Source organism: Gopherus evgoodei, chromosome 6, assembly GCF_007399415.2.
Source record: "Gopherus evgoodei ecotype Sinaloan lineage chromosome 6, rGopEvg1_v1.p, whole genome shotgun sequence".
Classification (NCBI taxonomy): Eukaryota; Metazoa; Chordata; order Testudines; family Testudinidae; genus Gopherus; species Gopherus evgoodei.
Genome location: NC_044327.1, coordinates 58926858 through 58943719, shown reverse-complemented (window position 1 = coordinate 58943719; position 16862 = coordinate 58926858). Strand labels below are relative to the sequence as shown.

The following is a 16862-nucleotide window of genomic DNA, read 5'->3' as shown; positions in this document are numbered from 1 at the left end:
CTTTCACATGGGAAGAGATGAATATTTAATAAAAACTAAAACCAGGAAAATGGGATTGTAAAATCTGAAAGCTTGGCAAGGGCATTTGGATATAGCACCTAAAATTACTTTTCATTTAAAAAGGAAAAAAACTACTCCTGCTCTGGCCCCTTTATGCTACATAAAAGACTCAGCGCAGTGTGTAGGGGCCTTAGCAGCCTTGCTACTGGTCGGAGAGGGTTCCCTTGGCATAGCTATTGTGGACAGCAGCTATAAGGCTGCTTCCCAGTTATACTCTTACAGGCCTTGGCATAGGGGGTGTGCTGGGGTAGTATCTGTGGCAAGAGTATTGCACAGATTCCGAGTCGTTCTGTGGCCCATTAGGCAGCCCAGGAGGCTAAGCTAATGGTCTAAATATTCCTACGGACCACAGAACAGCCCTGAATCAGGAGGGCTCAATGGTGGCTTAAAGCCCATAATCACCGCTGCCACCACCACAGTGGAGTGTGACCCCTTCATCTCAGATTTCAAGCTGATGCTGTCACTTTGTGTCACTAAGCAATAGGGAGCTTTCCTCCCAGAAAATTTTCTCCTTTCCACAGAGTTTGCGCATATAAACATACTGATGTTATTCCTGAGCAGCGTGGGTCACCTCACTTTATCAAAGGTAGTTTGTAGTATATCCTGTTTACCGTCCCTTGATGCTGACATTCCTGTTCTTGACCTTTCCAGCAAACTGTCCCACCAGCCTGTGCTGCTGTTCCTAAGGGATCCATATGTCTTGCCTGCAGCCAATGGTAATCAAACTTGTCATCTGTTAACAGCTCTTTACTGATCTGACCCTAGACCACATAAACCACATTATTATTAATACAGGCCTTGCCGAGTGATACTGGTTCAAATTCTAGTAGTCTGCCAATAAACCAATAGTTCTTATATAAAGCTCTTTAAAATCCTAATTGGGGCAGATGATTTATATGCAGACGTATGTTTTTTTCTCTCTGTTATTCTCCTAACCAAATCTACTGTGGATTCGAATCATAAAAAGATGTAAAATACTGCTTCTCTTTTTTTGTTGACTGTGTAGGTTCTTTTGCCTGCAGGGTTTGATCTAAAGATACAGTCCTTTTTTAATGTGCTTTTTCCCTAAACACCAGTTGAGCTGCTGTGAGCATGTTTGTATTTCCACTTGGATTATTGTCATTTCTTATCATTTCTAAACTGTAGGATTTTTTTTAAAGATTGTATGTTTTGCATGTAATAGATGTGTTCAGAGGATATTTACATTACTCTTGATCTGTTAATATGTATTTCAAAAGAACATTTGGAAGAAGTAGTTCTAATCCATTATCTCTTTTACTGTTCCCCCTCCCCTTTGTAAAAATAATTCAGGGACTTTTTCTCTGTGTTTTCTTCCAGAGATTATGTTGTTGGCACATATTGCACAGTGTTCCTACATTGTTCATTTGAATTGATAGAACTGTTGCCTTTTCCACACTTTTGTGTATATGTAAATTTCAGTATGAGAATTTTCCACTTAAACTGTAAATTAGGATTTTCCAATGAGGAAAAAAAATTAACAAATTGCTCTTTCTTATATATTAAGCTCTGTTTTCCTGAATGTATGCTGCTAACAAAAATGAAGCAGATAGCTTTGGAAATAAGCTGACACTGTGGAGGTTTCCCCACATGGCTCTGCAAATCCCCCAAGTGTTCAAAACATGCATCAAGAAATCGTAAGATTGTCTAAAATCAGGAAATTTTAAATAATAATAATAAAGGTTGGGGTTTTTGTGTTTGCCTTTGGTTTCTCAGCCTCTGGAGTGCACTTTCTTCACATTTTCAAGCTTTTTTCCAAAATCATGAGAGCTAAAAACTTTTAAAAAAAAAACCCCTGAGATTCTCGAGAAGCCACATGAATCCAGGAGCTGGGACTTTAAACATCAAATATTGTGACACTCATGATAAAATCATATGTACATAGCATTCTAATTCCTGATTTCTATCTCATAACACACCTCTAATTTCAGGCCTGGATTCCTCCAGAGCACAGTGCAATTATTGAAGCTTTCATTCGTTGAGTTTACCTGATAAAGTACATAGCAAGTATAGTATACCAATAAATTTCAAGGGTGAAATCCTGCCCCCCACTGAAGTCAATGAAAGTTTTGCCATTGAATTTAATAGATCCAAGATTCCACCCCAAAACTGGAGGAGAATTTTGCAGACACTAAAAACTAATTCTGCCTTCGTTTTATTCTGGAGGAACAGAAAGGCTAAACCAACACTCAACAGTGTTTCGGTTCACAAACTATAATTAGGCTTTGCAGAATTCGATTTTTATTTTTTGATAATTTCAACAGTATCAATGTCAATTTTAAGGGTTTTGGACTTTTTTTTGTTTGTTTGTTTTTAGATTTTTCTCTATTTACATTTTCACCAATTGTGGGAAATTTGGCTGGAGTCAAACAATATTTAATGATATTAGACAGTGAGATGCAAAATCTTAAAACTTTATGATGGTTAAAACACAAATTGTCAACATCACATGTCAAAATGTACAAAATAAATATCCTTGAATCAAAGTCTAATAAGTTCTCAAGCAGCACTTCTCTTACTTTGCCTCTCAGTTTCAGATATTATCTGGAAATATTTTCCATTGGTTTCTTCTGTGTGTGTACAGTGAAATCAGTGTTTACCAACATTTATTGATAGAAATCCAATGCTTCCAAACCTAACAATACTTGCACCATTTCCATCTGATCCACATACTAATACAGAAGATTACCTGATTTTGACTTTGGGACCAAGTAAGAAGTCTAGAAAGTAAAGTAATCAGATCCTGATTTTGTTGCGCTTCATTTTCTCAAAGATTTGTTTAAAAGTCATTCTAGATAACCAGATAAGCAACTTGCAATTAAGTCTTTTTTTTTTTTTAATTCTGAATGTTGTTAAATTTCATTGAAAATCTTGAGAGACAAAGAATGGAAATTACATATAATTGTCTTAAAATATACAGATAACACCTTAAATTTTCAAATTATTACACAGGCTTTTAGCTCGATGACTCCTATTAAAGCTTCTGCAACACTTTAATATCTGCATTTTTACTTCTCACCTATACTCTAAGAATGACCATACTTGCTTTTTTATTGACATCACTGGGAATTTAATATTGAATTTTTTAACTATTTTAAGTGGTGGTTTCTTTTGAAATGGCTTGTTTTAATGTGTGAGAGTTAGTTAATGGCGTTCAGAACAAAGAACTCTTCAGGGCTTCATCAAGGCTCTTTTTGGCCTTGAAACATAGTTCTTCTTCGAGTGATTGCTCACATCCATTCCAGTTAGGTGTGCGCGCCGCGCGTGCACGTTCGTCGGAAACTTTTTTACCCTAGCAACTCCAGTGGGCCGGCAGGTCGCCCCCTGGAGTGGCGCCGCCATGGCGCCCAATATATATCCCTGCCGGCCCGCCCGCTCCTCAGTTCCTTCTTACCGCCGTGTCGGTCGTTGGAACTGTGGAGCGCGGCATAGCTGTCCTCCACGTCCCTAGCTCTCCTAGTTTCTATCGCTTGTTTATCGCTTATCTCTAGTTCTATAGATAGTTGTTAATTAGTATTGTTAAGTAGATAGTTTAGTAAATAGCTGTTAAGTAGTTTCTTGCCGGGGGCTTAGCCCTTCCCGGCACCGGGCGCCAGGCTCATGCCTGTTTCGCCAGGCTTCAAGCAGTGTGCGGCCTGCAAGAAGCCCATGCCTACCAGCGATCCCCACGAAGCGTGCCTGAAGTGCCTCGGGGAATCGCACAGATCTGACAAGTGCCGCATCTGTAAGGCTTTTAAGCCGAGGACAAAAAAGGAGAGGGATCAGAGGCTCCGAACTCTCCTAATGGAGGCGGCACTTGACCCGTCGACTTCGCAGATCGTGGTTTCGGCACCGGCACCGGATCGCTCCGGCACCGAGAAGACTCCTCGGCACCGACCTTCTCCGGCACCGGAATCAGAGCCTAGGCCGTCGAAGTCTAATACTCCGGCCAGGCAGACCCGGCTTGAACGCCCGGCCTCGACATCGGCCGCGGCGCCGCCGGCACCGTCAGCACCGTTGACTCCGGGCCCGGCGGGTCTGTTGAGTCCGGTGCCGCCGAGCTCCCCCATGAGATCTGGGGTTGAGATAATGGTCCCATCCACACCGGAGACCTTCGCCTCGGCTCGGGACCTTATTGCCCTGACGGAGCCTACTCGGCTGCCACCCCCGGTTCCTCCGGTGCGGGTCACGTCCAGAGGCAAGCCCATGATGTCGGCACCGCCCACGGACAGTCGTTCGCCATCCAGGCCCCGACGTCTTGGGCGCTCCAGATCCCGACGCCGCTCGCAGTCCCGGCACCGCTCCCCTCAGCGGTACCGGTCGCACTCGCGGCACCGGTCGGCATCGAGACGGTCGCGGTCAGGCTCCGTTCGACACCGGCACCGCGACTCCAGGAGCAGGTCCCGACGCTACTCGCCGCACCGGTCGACCTCCCGGCACCGAGCTGGTGGCAGGTCCCGGTCCCGATCTCGCTCGACCTCCCGGCACCGAGCTGGTGGCAGGTCCCGGTCCCGGTCGATCTCCCGGCACCGAGCTGGTAGTAGGTCCCGGCACCGAAGCGGCGCCCGGCACCGTGACAGATCCCGGTCCCGAAGCAGCGCCCGGCACCGTGACAGATCCCGGTCCCGATCCCGGCACCGTTATGACTCCCGGCACCGGTCCCCGGCACCGAGACGATCCTCCGTGCCGGCCCGCGCAGACCCGTACCATCCAGGGTCGGCCCCGCCGTGGCCCTCCAGGCAGCCGTCCGTGTCCTCCCAGACGGACAGCGGCTATGCGCTGGGCACCGACCGGCAGGCGGCGCTGTTTGCTGATCCGCCGCTGCAGGACCAAGGCCCCCCACAGTGGGGATTCTGGACACCCTGGGCGTACCATCAGGCCCAGGGCCCCCAGCAGCTCCCTGCTAGGCCGGCGACTGCGGAGCGTAGGGCCCCTGAAGCCTCCTTGTCTCGCCCCCCTCCCTCCCCGGAAGGGGACGAAGGGTCCAAACAGCAGGACTCCGCTGGGGCTCCGGAGACAGAGGCGAGGGCTGAGGAAGGCCCTCAGTTGGACACTATTGTGCCTGGGGTCTCATCATCCTCCTCCCCGGATGAGGCGGTGGCGGGTACCTCCTCCAACAGTCCCCCCCCGCTGGATCTCAGGGCGCACCAGGACCTCCTCAGGCGATTGGCTCAAAACCTGAGTCTGCAGGCAGAGGAGGTCTCGGAGATAGAGGACCCAATTGTCACCATCCTCTCTTCCGATGCTCCCACCAGGGTCGCCCTGCCGTTTATACGGACCATTCAGGCCAATGCCAATACTATCTGGCAGTCCCCGGCCTCCATCCCTCCGACAGCGAAAGGAGTCGAGAGGAAGTACATGGCCCCTTCTAAGGGGTACGAATATTTACATGTTCACCCGACTCCCGGTTCACTGGTAGTGCAATCGGTGAACGATAGGGAGCGTCACGGCCAGGAGGCTCCGGCCCCCAAATCCAGAGAAGCCAGGCGGATGGACTTCCTTGGCCGTAAGGTGTATTCGGCTGGGGCGCTGCAGCTCAGGGTCTCTAACCAACAGGCCCTGCTGAGCAGATACGCCTTTAACTCCTGGGTGGCAGTGGACAAATTTAAGGAGCTGCTGCCACAGGATGCTCGCCAAGAGTTCACGGCCATCTTGGACGAAGGCAAGAAGGTCGCGCGCACGGCCTTGCAAGCCTCCTTGGACGCTGCGGACTCGGCTGCCCGTACCCTCGCGTCAGGAGTTACGATGCGTCGCATCTCCTGGCTGCAGGTTTCCGGCCTTCCGCCAGAGCTCCAGCACACGATACAGGACCTTCCTTTCGAAGGCCAGGGCCTGTTTTCCGATAAGACAGACCCCAGACTTAAGAGTTTAAAGGACAACCGGGTCATTGCGCGGTCCCTCGGGATGCACACCCCCGTGACACAGCGTAGACCCTTTAGGCCGCAACAACAGCAGCACCGTTGGCCGTTTTCCCAGTTCCGCCAGCGGCAGGACCCTTACAGGCGCCGCGGCAGGAACGGGAGGCGCAGGCAGTCGGGGAACCAAGGGGGGCAGAACCAAGGCTCCTCAAAACCCCCGCCTGGTCCTAAGCCTTCATTTTGAAGGTGCGCCCGAGGGCGCGGTAACAGTTTCCACTATGGATCCTTTCCCCCCGTTTTCAAACCGCCTTTCGTTTTTCCTCCCGGCGTGGTCCCAAATAACATCGGACCGCTGGGTCTTAAGTATGGTGCAGACGGGATACCGCCTGCAGTTTGTTTCGTTTCCTCCTTCCCGCCCTCCTTCCTCGTCCCTCTTCAGGGACCCCTCTCACGAGCAATTCCTTCGGCAGGAGGTGCAGACGCTCCTCAGCAAAGGAGCTATAGAGGCGGTTCCCGAAAACGAGAAAGGCAATGGGTTTTATTCCCGCTATTTTCTGATCCCCAAGGCCAAGGGGGGCCTCAGGCCTATCCTCGACCTGCGAGAACTCAACAAATACCTCGTGAAGTTGAAGTTCCGCATGGTATCCCTGGGGACCATTATTCCATCCCTGGATCCGGGAGACTGGTACGCCGCCCTCGACATGCAGGACGCGTATTTCCACGTTGCCATTTGGCCACGCCACAGACGCTTCCTCCGCTTCGTTGTGGGGGCTCGTCATTATCAATTTGCGGTCCTCCCGTTTGGCCTGTCCACGGCCCCGAGGGTGTTTACAAAATGCATGGCAGTTGTCGTGGCGCATCTTCGGCGCAACCGTGTCCACGTGTTCCCTTATCTGGACGATTGGTTGATTCGGGGCACGTCGGAACAGCAGGTGTACAGCCATGTCCGCGTGATCACCGGCATGTTTGCGAGTCTGGGCCTCTTGATAAACACAGACAAGTCCACCCTGAGGCCCACTCAGAAGGTGGAATTTATCGGGGCCGTCCTGGACGCCACTGTGGGCAGGGCCTCGCTGCCTCGGCAGCGGTTCCAGACCATGGCGGCGATCGTTCAACGCTTGCGGTCAGCCCCGTTGACGTCAGTGAGGACATGTCTAACCCTGTTAGGCCACATGGCGGCGTGCACCTTTGTGACCGACTACGCTCGGCTCCGCATGAGGCCTCTCCAGCTGTGGCTTATCAGTCATTACAGACCAAGGCAACCGCTAGACATGTTAATCACAGTCCCCCAGAAGGTCTTAGATTCCCTCGGCTGGTGGGGGGACCAGTCCGTATTGTGTGCGGGTCTTCCCTTTCACCCGTCTCAGCCCTCGGTATCCCTGACAACGGATGCCTCAGATCTAGGCTGGGGGGCCCACCTAGGGACCCTGCGGACGCAGGGCCTATGGTCCCAGGAGGAGGTGGGGCTACATATCAACATGAGGGAGTTGAGAGCGGTCCGCCTTGCTTGCCAAACGTTTTGTCATCAGCTTCAGGGTCGTTGTGTAGCCGTGTTCACGGACAACACGACGACCATGTATTATATCAACAAGCAGGGCGGCACCAGGTCCTCCTCCCTGTGCCTCGAGGCGATACGACTCTGGGACTTTTGCGTAGCCCACTCCATTCACCTCAAGGCTTCCTTCCTTCCCGGAGTACGGAACACGCTGGCGGATCGATTGAGCAGATCCTTCCTGTCACACGAGTGGTCCCTTCGACCGGACGTCGCTCTCTCCATTTTCCGGAGGTGGGGTTATCCCCGGGTGGACCTCTTTGCGTCCAAGGGGAACAGGAAGTGCCAAGCGTTCTGCTCCTTTCAGGGCAGGGAGCCGGGGTCGATAGCGGATGCCTTCCTCATCCAGTGGTCGACCCACCTGTACTATGCGTTTCCTCCGTTCCCTCTGGTTCACAAGGTCCTCCTGAAGGTGCGCAGAGACAGGGCTCGTGTTATCATGGTGGCCCCGGCATGGCCCAGACAGCACTGGTACACCATGCTGCTAGACTTGGCCGTAGCCGACCCAGTTCTCCTGCCCCTTCATCCGGACCTGATTACCCAGGACCACGGGTCCCTCTGTCACCCAGACCTGCAGTCGCTGCACCTAGCGGCGTGGCTCCTGCGTGGCTAACTGGTTCCGAGCTGCGCTGCTCCACGCCTGTGAGAGAGGTGCTCTTGAGCAGCAGGAAACCATCCACAAGAGCCACATATTCGGCAAAATGGAAACGCTTCTCCTGTTGGTGCGTAGAGAGAAATCTCCGCCCTATGGAAGTTTCGGTATCCGAAATCTTAGATTATGTTTGGTCCCTCAAAGAACATGGTCTGGCCTTATCGTCGTTGCGAGTCCATCTGGCAGCTATCTCCACCTTTCACCCGGGTGCGGACGGTCGCTCCGTTTTTTCTCACCCGACGGTGTCGAGATTCCTTAAGGGGCTGGAACGGTTATTCCCTAACGTCCGTCCCCCTGCTCCAACCTGGGATCTTAACCTGGTGTTGTCCCGGCTCATGGGTCCCCCCTTTGAGCCGTTAGCTACTTGCTCCCTGCTTTACCTCTCTTGGAAGGCTGCCTTTCTAGTAGCTATCACCTCAGCTAGACGGGTGTCGGAACTCCGAGCCCTTGTGGTGGACCCCCCATACACGGTCTTCCACAAAGACAAGGTGCAGCTTAGACCACACCCTGCCTTTCTACCCAAGGTGGTCTCAGCCTTCCACGTCAACCAAGAGATTTTCCTCCCGGTTTTTTTCCCAAAACCTCACTCCTCAGGCAGGGAGCAGCAGCTCCACTCGCTGGATGTCCGTAGAGCTCTCGCGTTCTACATAGAGAGGACCAAACCCTTCCGCAAATCCCCCCAGCTTTTCGTGGCGGTAGCGGACCGTATGAAAGGGCTTCCTATCTCCTCCCAGAGGTTATCCTCGTGGGTTACGTCCTGTATCAGGACCTGTTATGACTTGGCCCATGTCCCTACGGGCCGTGTGACTGCGCATTCTACCAGGGCGCAGGCGTCGTCGCTGGCTTTCCTGGCCCGTGTGCCCATCCAGGAAATCTGTCGGGCAGCGACCTGGTCATCGGTCCACACCTTTGCTTCCCACTACGCCCTGGTACAGCAGTCGAGAGAGGATGCGGCCTTCGGAACTGCAGTGCTCCATGCCGCGACTTCTCACTCCGACCCCACCGCCTAGGTATGGCTTGGGAGTCACCTAACTGGAATGGATGTGAGCAATCACTCGAAGAAGAAAGACGGTTACTCACCTTTGTAACTGTTGTTCTTCGAGATGTGTTGCTCACATCCATTCCACACCCGCCCTCCTTCCCCACTGTCGGAGTAGCCGGCAAGAAGGAACTGAGGAGCGGGCGGGCCGGCAGGGATATATATTGGGCGCCATGGCGGCGCCACTCCAGGGGGCGACCTGCCGGCCCACTGGAGTTGCTAGGGTAAAAAAGTTTCCGACGAACGTGCACGCGCGGCGCGCACACCTAACTGGAATGGATGTGAGCAACACATCTCGAAGAACAACAGTTACAAAGGTGAGTAACCGTCTTTTCTTAGGCTTTCATATAGCAGGCAAAAAAAAAGGTCAATGCAACAAGTTTTATTTATGCCAACTATTCAGCAGCCCTTAGCTGCTTCCAGTTCACCTCTCAGAAGAATTTTTGATTCATCATACTATGAATCAGGATAATGTGGAACATGATTTTTATTCAAGAAAACTGTAAGAGTCTATTATCTCCATCCTCTTTTAGAAATTACAAGCTCAGTATTATTATATCCTGGTTTGTCCTGTCCTCCCTACCTGCCCTGGCTCCATGTGGCTTCTGGCAGCAGCTGGCATGTTTTGCTCCTAAGTGCAGGGTTGGCCAGGGGGTCTCCATGAACTGCCCCCACACCCTGAGTGATGACTCCACAGCTCCCATTGGCCAGGAACTGCAGGCAATGGGAGCTGCGGGGGTGGTACCTACAGACAGGGGCAACGGGCAGAGCCACCTGGCCGTGCCTCCGCCTAGGAGCTGGACGTGCTGGTTGCTTCTGGAAGCCATCCTAGGTAAGCGCCACCTGGAGCCTACATCCCTCACACTCTCCACGCCCCAGTCCTGAGCCCCCTCCCGCACCCAAACTCCCTCCCAGAGTCTCGCACTCCCTCCTGCTCCCCAAATCCCTGCCCAAGGCTTAGCCTGGAGCTTCCTCCCACACTCTCAACTCCTTGGCCCCACCCAGCCAGCCCAGAGCCCGCACCCCAACCCTCTGCCCCAGCCCAGTGAAAGTAAGTGAGGGGGAACAAGCAATGGAGGAAGGGGGGATGGAGTGAGTGGGGGTGGGGCCTCAGGGAGGGCAGGACAAGAGTTTTGGGGGTTGTGCAATTAGACAGTTGGCAACCTTAATTTCACAGTTTACTCACCACTCATGAACATTTGACTCCATTTTAGTTAGTCTTAATTTTTAAAGTCTTTTCTATAAATGGGATTTACTTTTGCAAACTAGCCAAACCCACCTGGAAAATCCTGTTATCATTTTTGGAGGTACCTAAAACTGAATTGCTTATGTTTTGGAAAAAAAAAAAAAAGATTAAAGCTCTCGAGAGCCTTAAACTTTGATAAGTATCAGAGAGTAGCCGTGTTAGTCTGGATCTGTAAAAGCAGCAAAGAATCCTGTGGCACCTTATAGACTAACAGACGTTTTGGAGCATGAGCTTTCGTGGGTGAATACCCACTTCCTCAGATGCATGTGACATGCATCTGAGGAAGTGGGTATTCACCCACGAAAGCTCATGCTCCAAAACGTCTGTTAAACTTTGATAACTTACTAGTTATTAAGGTTTGAAGCTACTGTACTAGCATGACTTTCAACTTTCTTGGTTTCAGCTTGTACTTTGACTTTTCAAAAATCACACTTATACACATGCCAAGAGGCATGTCATGGTATAAACCTCCACTCTGAACTTTAGCGTCCACAAGATAGGGTACCAGTATGAATTCCTCTAAGCTCAATTACCAGCTTAGAACTTGTAGCGCTGCCACCAACCAGGAATTCCAGTGCCTGGTACACTCTGGTCCCCCCCAAAACCTTGTCCGGGGACCCCCAAGACCCAGTCCCTCTGGATCTTAACACAAGGAAAGTAAACCCTTTCCCTCACCGTTGCCTCTCCCAGGCTTTCCCTCCCTGGGTTACCCTGGAAGATCACTGTGATTCAAACTCCTTGAATCTTAAAACAGAGAGGAAAATTCACCTTCTCCCCTCCTTCTCTCTCCCCCTCCCAGACTCTCCCTGAGAGAGAAAGTAATCCTAACGCAGAGAGAAATTAATCTTTCTCTCCCCCTTCCCTCCTTTCTCCCCACCAATTCCCTGGTGAATCCAGACCCCATCCCCTGGGGTCTCGCACCAGAATAAAAAAAACAATCAGGTTCTTAAACAAGAAAAGCTTTTAATTAAAGAGGGAAAGACAGTAAAAATGATCTTTGTAAATTTAAGATGGAATATGTTACAGGGTCTTTCAGCTATAGACACTGGGAATACCCTCCCAGCCTAAGTATACAAGTACAAATTAAAATCTTTTCAGTGAAATACAAATTTGAACTCCTTCCAGCCAAATACACATTTGCAAATATAGAAAACAAACATAAGCCTAACTCGCCTTATCTACCTAGTACTTACTATTCTGGACATATAAGAGACTATCAGAGAGATTGGAGAGAAACCTGGTTGCACGTCTGGTCCCTCTGAGCCCCCAGAGTGAACAACAACCAAAAACTAACAGCACACACAAAAACTTCCCTCCCTCAAGATTTGAAAGTATCCTGTCCCCTGATTGGTCCTCTGGTCAGGTGACAGCCAGGCTCACTGATCTTGTTAACCCTTTACAGGCAAAAGAGACATGAAGTACTCCTGTTCTATTAACCCTTAACTATCTGTTTATGACAAGGCACAATGCCGTGAATTGCCCAAAGGGACTTATAGCTGCTTTAAGCAGGTGGGAGGCTCTAAAGTAATGAAATCTAACGTGATAGCCCTCATATTTACAGCTTTTTATAAATCTTAGTATTCTCACTGACAAGAGTCAGCCCTCTCCACACCATAAATGCATTTCAAATGACATGCATTCACTTTTTTCCCCTTTAATAAATCACAACTCTTAGTGATCCTCTTTCAGAATCAGAAGTGATTTGGACTCAGGTATGTCTACCTGGGGGGGAAAACCCTGCAGCAGTGAGTCTCAGGGTATGTCTGCACTACGAAATTAGGTTGATTTTATGGAAGTCGATTTTTAGAAATGAATTTTTTACAGTCAATTGTGTATATCCACACTAAGCACATTAAGTCAGCGGAGTGTGTCCTCACTACCGTGGCTAGCATCGACTGACAGAGTGGTGCACTGTAGGTCACTATCCCACAGTTTCCACAGTCTCCGCCGCCCATTGGAGTTCTGGTTTAAGCTTCCAGTGCCCGATGGGGCAAAAGCATTGTTGTGAGTGGTTTTGGGTACATGTCATCGGTCTCCCCTCCCTCTGTGAAAGCAACAGCAGACAATCGTTTCGCGCCTTTTTTTTGTGCAGATGCCATACCACAGCAAGCATGCAGCCCGCTCAGCTCGCTGACACCACCACTGTTGTGTCCTGGCTGCTGCTGGCAGCAGACGGTGCAGTAGGTCTGCAAACCATCGTCATACACAGTTTCCGCTGGAACTCCGCTCTGCTACTATTGCCTCAATAGCAAATTTCTCCATGTTTTTTGTCATGGGCTCCCGGGTACATGTGTTCTTCCTCAGGAAATGTGCACGGTGCTAACGGTCATCCTCCACCTCTTCCACTGCAACTTTGGTCTCCTGCAGACGCCATACCATGGAACGCATGGAGCCTGCTCAGCTCACCGCTGCTGCTCTGAGCATTGTAAACACCTCATGCATTATCCTGCAGTATGTGCAGAGACCTGCAAAAGAAGGTGAGGAGGCGACGACTGCGCGATCACGATAGTGATGAGGACATGGACACAGACTTCTCTCAAAGCATGGGCCCTGGCAATTTGGACATCATGGTGGTAATGGGGCATGTCATGGAACGCCAATTCTGGGCCTAGGAAACAAGCACAGACTAGTGGGACCGCATAGTGTTGCAGATCTGGGATGATGCCCAGTGGCTGCAAAATTTTTGCATGCGTAAGGGCACTTTCATGGAACTTTGTGACTTGCTTTTCCCTGTCCTGAAGCGCAAGAATACCAAGATGAGAGCAGCCCTCACAGCTGAGAAGCAAGTGGCGATAGCCCTCGGGAAGGTTGCAACGCTGGACAGCTACTAGTCAGGGAATCAATTTGGAGTGAGTAAATCTACTGTGGGAGCTGCTGTGATCCAAGTCACCAACAGTCACTGAGCTGCTGCTATCAAGGGTAGTGACTCTAGGAAATGTGCAGGTCATAGTGGATGGCTTTGCTGCAATGGGGTTCCCTAACTGTGGTGGGTCAATAGACGGAACACATATCCTTATCTTGGGACCAGACCACCTTGACAGCCAGTATGAAAACTGCAAGGGGTACTTTTCAATAGTGCTGCAAGCACTGGTGGATCACAAGGGACATTTCACTGACATCAACATGGGATGGCCAAGAAAGGGGCATGACGCTTGCATCTTCAGGAACTCTGGTCTGTTTGAACAACTGCAGGAAGAAACTTACTTTCCAGACCAGAAAATTACCATTGGGAATGTTGAAATGCATACAGTTATCCTTGGGAACCCAGCCTACCCCTTAATGCCATGGCTCATGAAGCCATACACAGGCACCCTGGACAGTAGTAGGGAGCAGTTCAGCTATAGGCTGAGCAAGTGCAAAATGGTGGTAGAATGTGCATTTGGACGTTTAAAAGCTCACTGACGCAGTTTACTGACTAGGTTAGACCTCAGCAAAACCAGTATTCCCGTTGTTATTGCTGCTTGCTGTGTGCTCTGCAATATCTGTGAGAGTAAGGGAGAGACATTTATGGCGTGTAGGAGGTTGAGGCAAATCGCCTGGCGGCTGATTATGCGCAGTCAGACACCAAGGCGATTAGAAAAGCACAGCTGGGTGCCCTGTGCCTCAGATAAGCTTTGAAAACCAATATCATGACTGGCCAGGCTATGGTGTGACAGTTCTCTTTGTTTCTCTTTGATGAAAAACCGCCCCCTTGATTGACTCTACTTCCCTGTAAGCCAATCGACCTCCGCCCTTCAGTCACCGCTTTCAAAGGCAATAAAGTCATTTTTGTTTCAAAATCATGCATTCTTTATTAATTCATCACACAAATAGGAGGAAAACTCGCAAGGTAGCCTGGAAGGGGTGGGTGAGGAGGGAAGCACCAAGTGGAGTGATGGATGAGGGGAGGAGGGAAGGACAAGGCCACACTGCAGTTCAAAACCAGCTTTCTGTTGCTTGAGCAGTCCTCTGGGCTGGAGTGGCTGGCTGCCCATAGCCTCCCCCCACCACGTTCTTGGGCATCTGGGTGAGGAGGATATGGAACTTAGGGAGGAGGCAGGCGGTTATACAGGGGCTGCAGCAGTGGTCTGTGTTTCTCCTGCCTTTCCTGCAGCTACACCAGACACCTGAACATGTCAGTTTGCTCCCCCATTAGCCTCAGCATTGCATCCTGCCTCCTTTCAGCATGCTCCTCCCTCCTCTCATCGCGTTCATTTGATGCTTGCTTGGAGTCTGCCATTGTTTGCCTCCACGCATTCTGCTGAGCTCTTTCAGTGCTGGATGGGACTGCATGAGCTCTGAGAACATCCCGTCATGAGTGCGGTTTTTTCGCTGCCTTATCTGTGCTAGCCTCTGGGATGAAGATGATGGGGAACAGTAGAAACATTTGCAGCTGTGGGAGGAAAAAAAGGGAGAGTAGTATTTAAAAAGACATTTTAGAGAACAAAGGGAAGACTATTTCACACTCAGTCAAGCAATTCACATTACATAGCACATGTGCTTTTGCTACAAGGTCGCATTTTGCCTCTTATATTGAGTGCCTGCTGATGGTGTGCCTGCATCACACATGCTCAGCTGGGCAACAGAATTCGGCTTGCAGGCAGTCATGGTAAGGCAAAAGGTTTCAACTTCTTCAACCTTCATACCATGTGGGAACGGTTTCAAACAGCAGCGCCCTCCTTTCCCATACCAAGCAAACTCCGTTGGGTTGGCCATATAAAAGGAGGGGCTGCGGTTTTAGGGTGAATGTTCAGCATAATCCAACACCCCCACCACCCAATTCTCTGGGATGATCGCTTCACCCAGTCCCACCACTACCACATGGCTGGTATCAGGGAAAATCCCAGTCAGCCAAACGCGAACAGCTCAGCATCAACAGGCCTCCCCCTGCCACATGGCTAACAGAGGGATGATTTATTTTCAGCGAAAGGCAAATAGCCAAAGCCTGGGCCCACTCACTGCAAGGTTTTGTTCTGCAATGATTCCAGACTACTTGCTGTTGGCTTGGCGTGGTAAATTAATCATTAAACATGCTTGCTTTTAAATCCTGTATTATATTTACAAAGGTACACTCATCAGACGTCCCTTCTCCGGCTTCATGGTCTGGGAGCCTGCCTTGGGAGGGTTGGGAGAGTATTGGCTTCAGGGTAATGAAGAGTTCCTGGCTGCCGGGGAGAAGGGATTCTCTGCTTGCCTGCTGTGCGCTATCCTCAACCTCCTCATCTTCGAACTCCTCATTCCTGTTGCATGAGACTCCCCCCCCCCCTTGCAGGTGTCCACAGACAGTGATGGGGTAGTGGTACAGGCCACCCCCAGAATTGCATGCAGTTCATCATAGAACTGGCATGTATGGGGCTCTGACCCAGAGCATCTGTTTGCATCCTTTGTTTTTTGGTAGTTGAAAGGGCTTTTAAAAGGACCAGAATCTAAAATACTACCCTAATAGACCAAATTACTAAAGTTCCTTTTGTAAAAGTTGAATAATAGTCCTAAACTTGCTGTATCTTCATGGAAAATTGGTGTAATGGTGAATGATGTCTAAAACCAAACATTTTCAAAAGTACCTATGAGACTGTTTCAATATGTTTACACACTAGAGTTAAAATGATATGGTAGATGCTTTATGCAACAAAGCCTCGAAGTGAGTCTGACACTGTAAAATGGTATTATTTTATAAAAACAATAACAATTTCCCCATATGTATTGTATGTCATGTATATAATAGAACTAGCAGAAAATCAGGTTTCTGAAACTTCAGTGTTTGATTTAGAGTGAAACCACTGGATCACGTTTACCATGTGTATTCTAATACTAACAATATTGAGGAATTAGCCTAGAAAAGTGATTTTAGTGTGCTCAGCTTTCAGGACTTGTGGAATCATTATTGGTCAAAATGTCAATGAGTGATTTGTAATAGCGCTTGATCCACCATCAGAAATCAGGAAAATCACCCGTTTGCTGCTTATTGAAAAGGTCTCGGTTAGTCATACATTCTCTTAAAAATATCCTTGAGTCTATTGGTCAAATCTCCAACAATCGAATTAATTTATTAGTAATTTACAATGCTAGTACTCAGAGATTTATAATACATTATTTGCAAAAATAATCCTAATCTATTTGATAGCCCTAAAGTTATTAATGGGCACAACCCAATTCCCATTAAAGTCGACTATCATCTTTCCACTGATTTTAATGGGAGTTGAATCGACCCTACATGCGTAGCTGTAGGCTGATGGCTGAAGGAGAAACTTAATTTGGAAGTGTGAAGCATCATACCAGAAATAATCTATGGATGTTTATTCAGCTATATCTTCTGAGTTTAAATCACCTCTTAGTTTATTGGCACTGCAAGTTTGAAACTCAATTTTAAGCAATAATGTAAGATGGAGTGAGAAATTCTGACTCTTACTGTCAAAGACAGTCACTCTAGTTTACACAGGTAGGAGTTAATACATTGGGAGAATATTTTTCTTTTAGTA

General features: G+C 49.2%; 1 protein-coding gene across 5 annotated transcripts in view; it reads left to right on the top strand.

Annotated features, from left to right (window-relative positions):
• SNX24 (sorting nexin 24) overlaps positions 1-16862 on the top strand; it is a 160996-nt gene that overhangs the window by 142474 nt on the left and 1660 nt on the right. For all 5 annotated transcript variants that reach the window (XM_030566497.1, XM_030566498.1, XM_030566499.1 and 2 more), the window contains one exon: positions 712-776. In XM_030566497.1, the coding sequence (XP_030422357.1) occupies positions 712-776 (65 nt within the window). The remainder of the gene's footprint in view (positions 1-711; positions 777-16862) is intronic.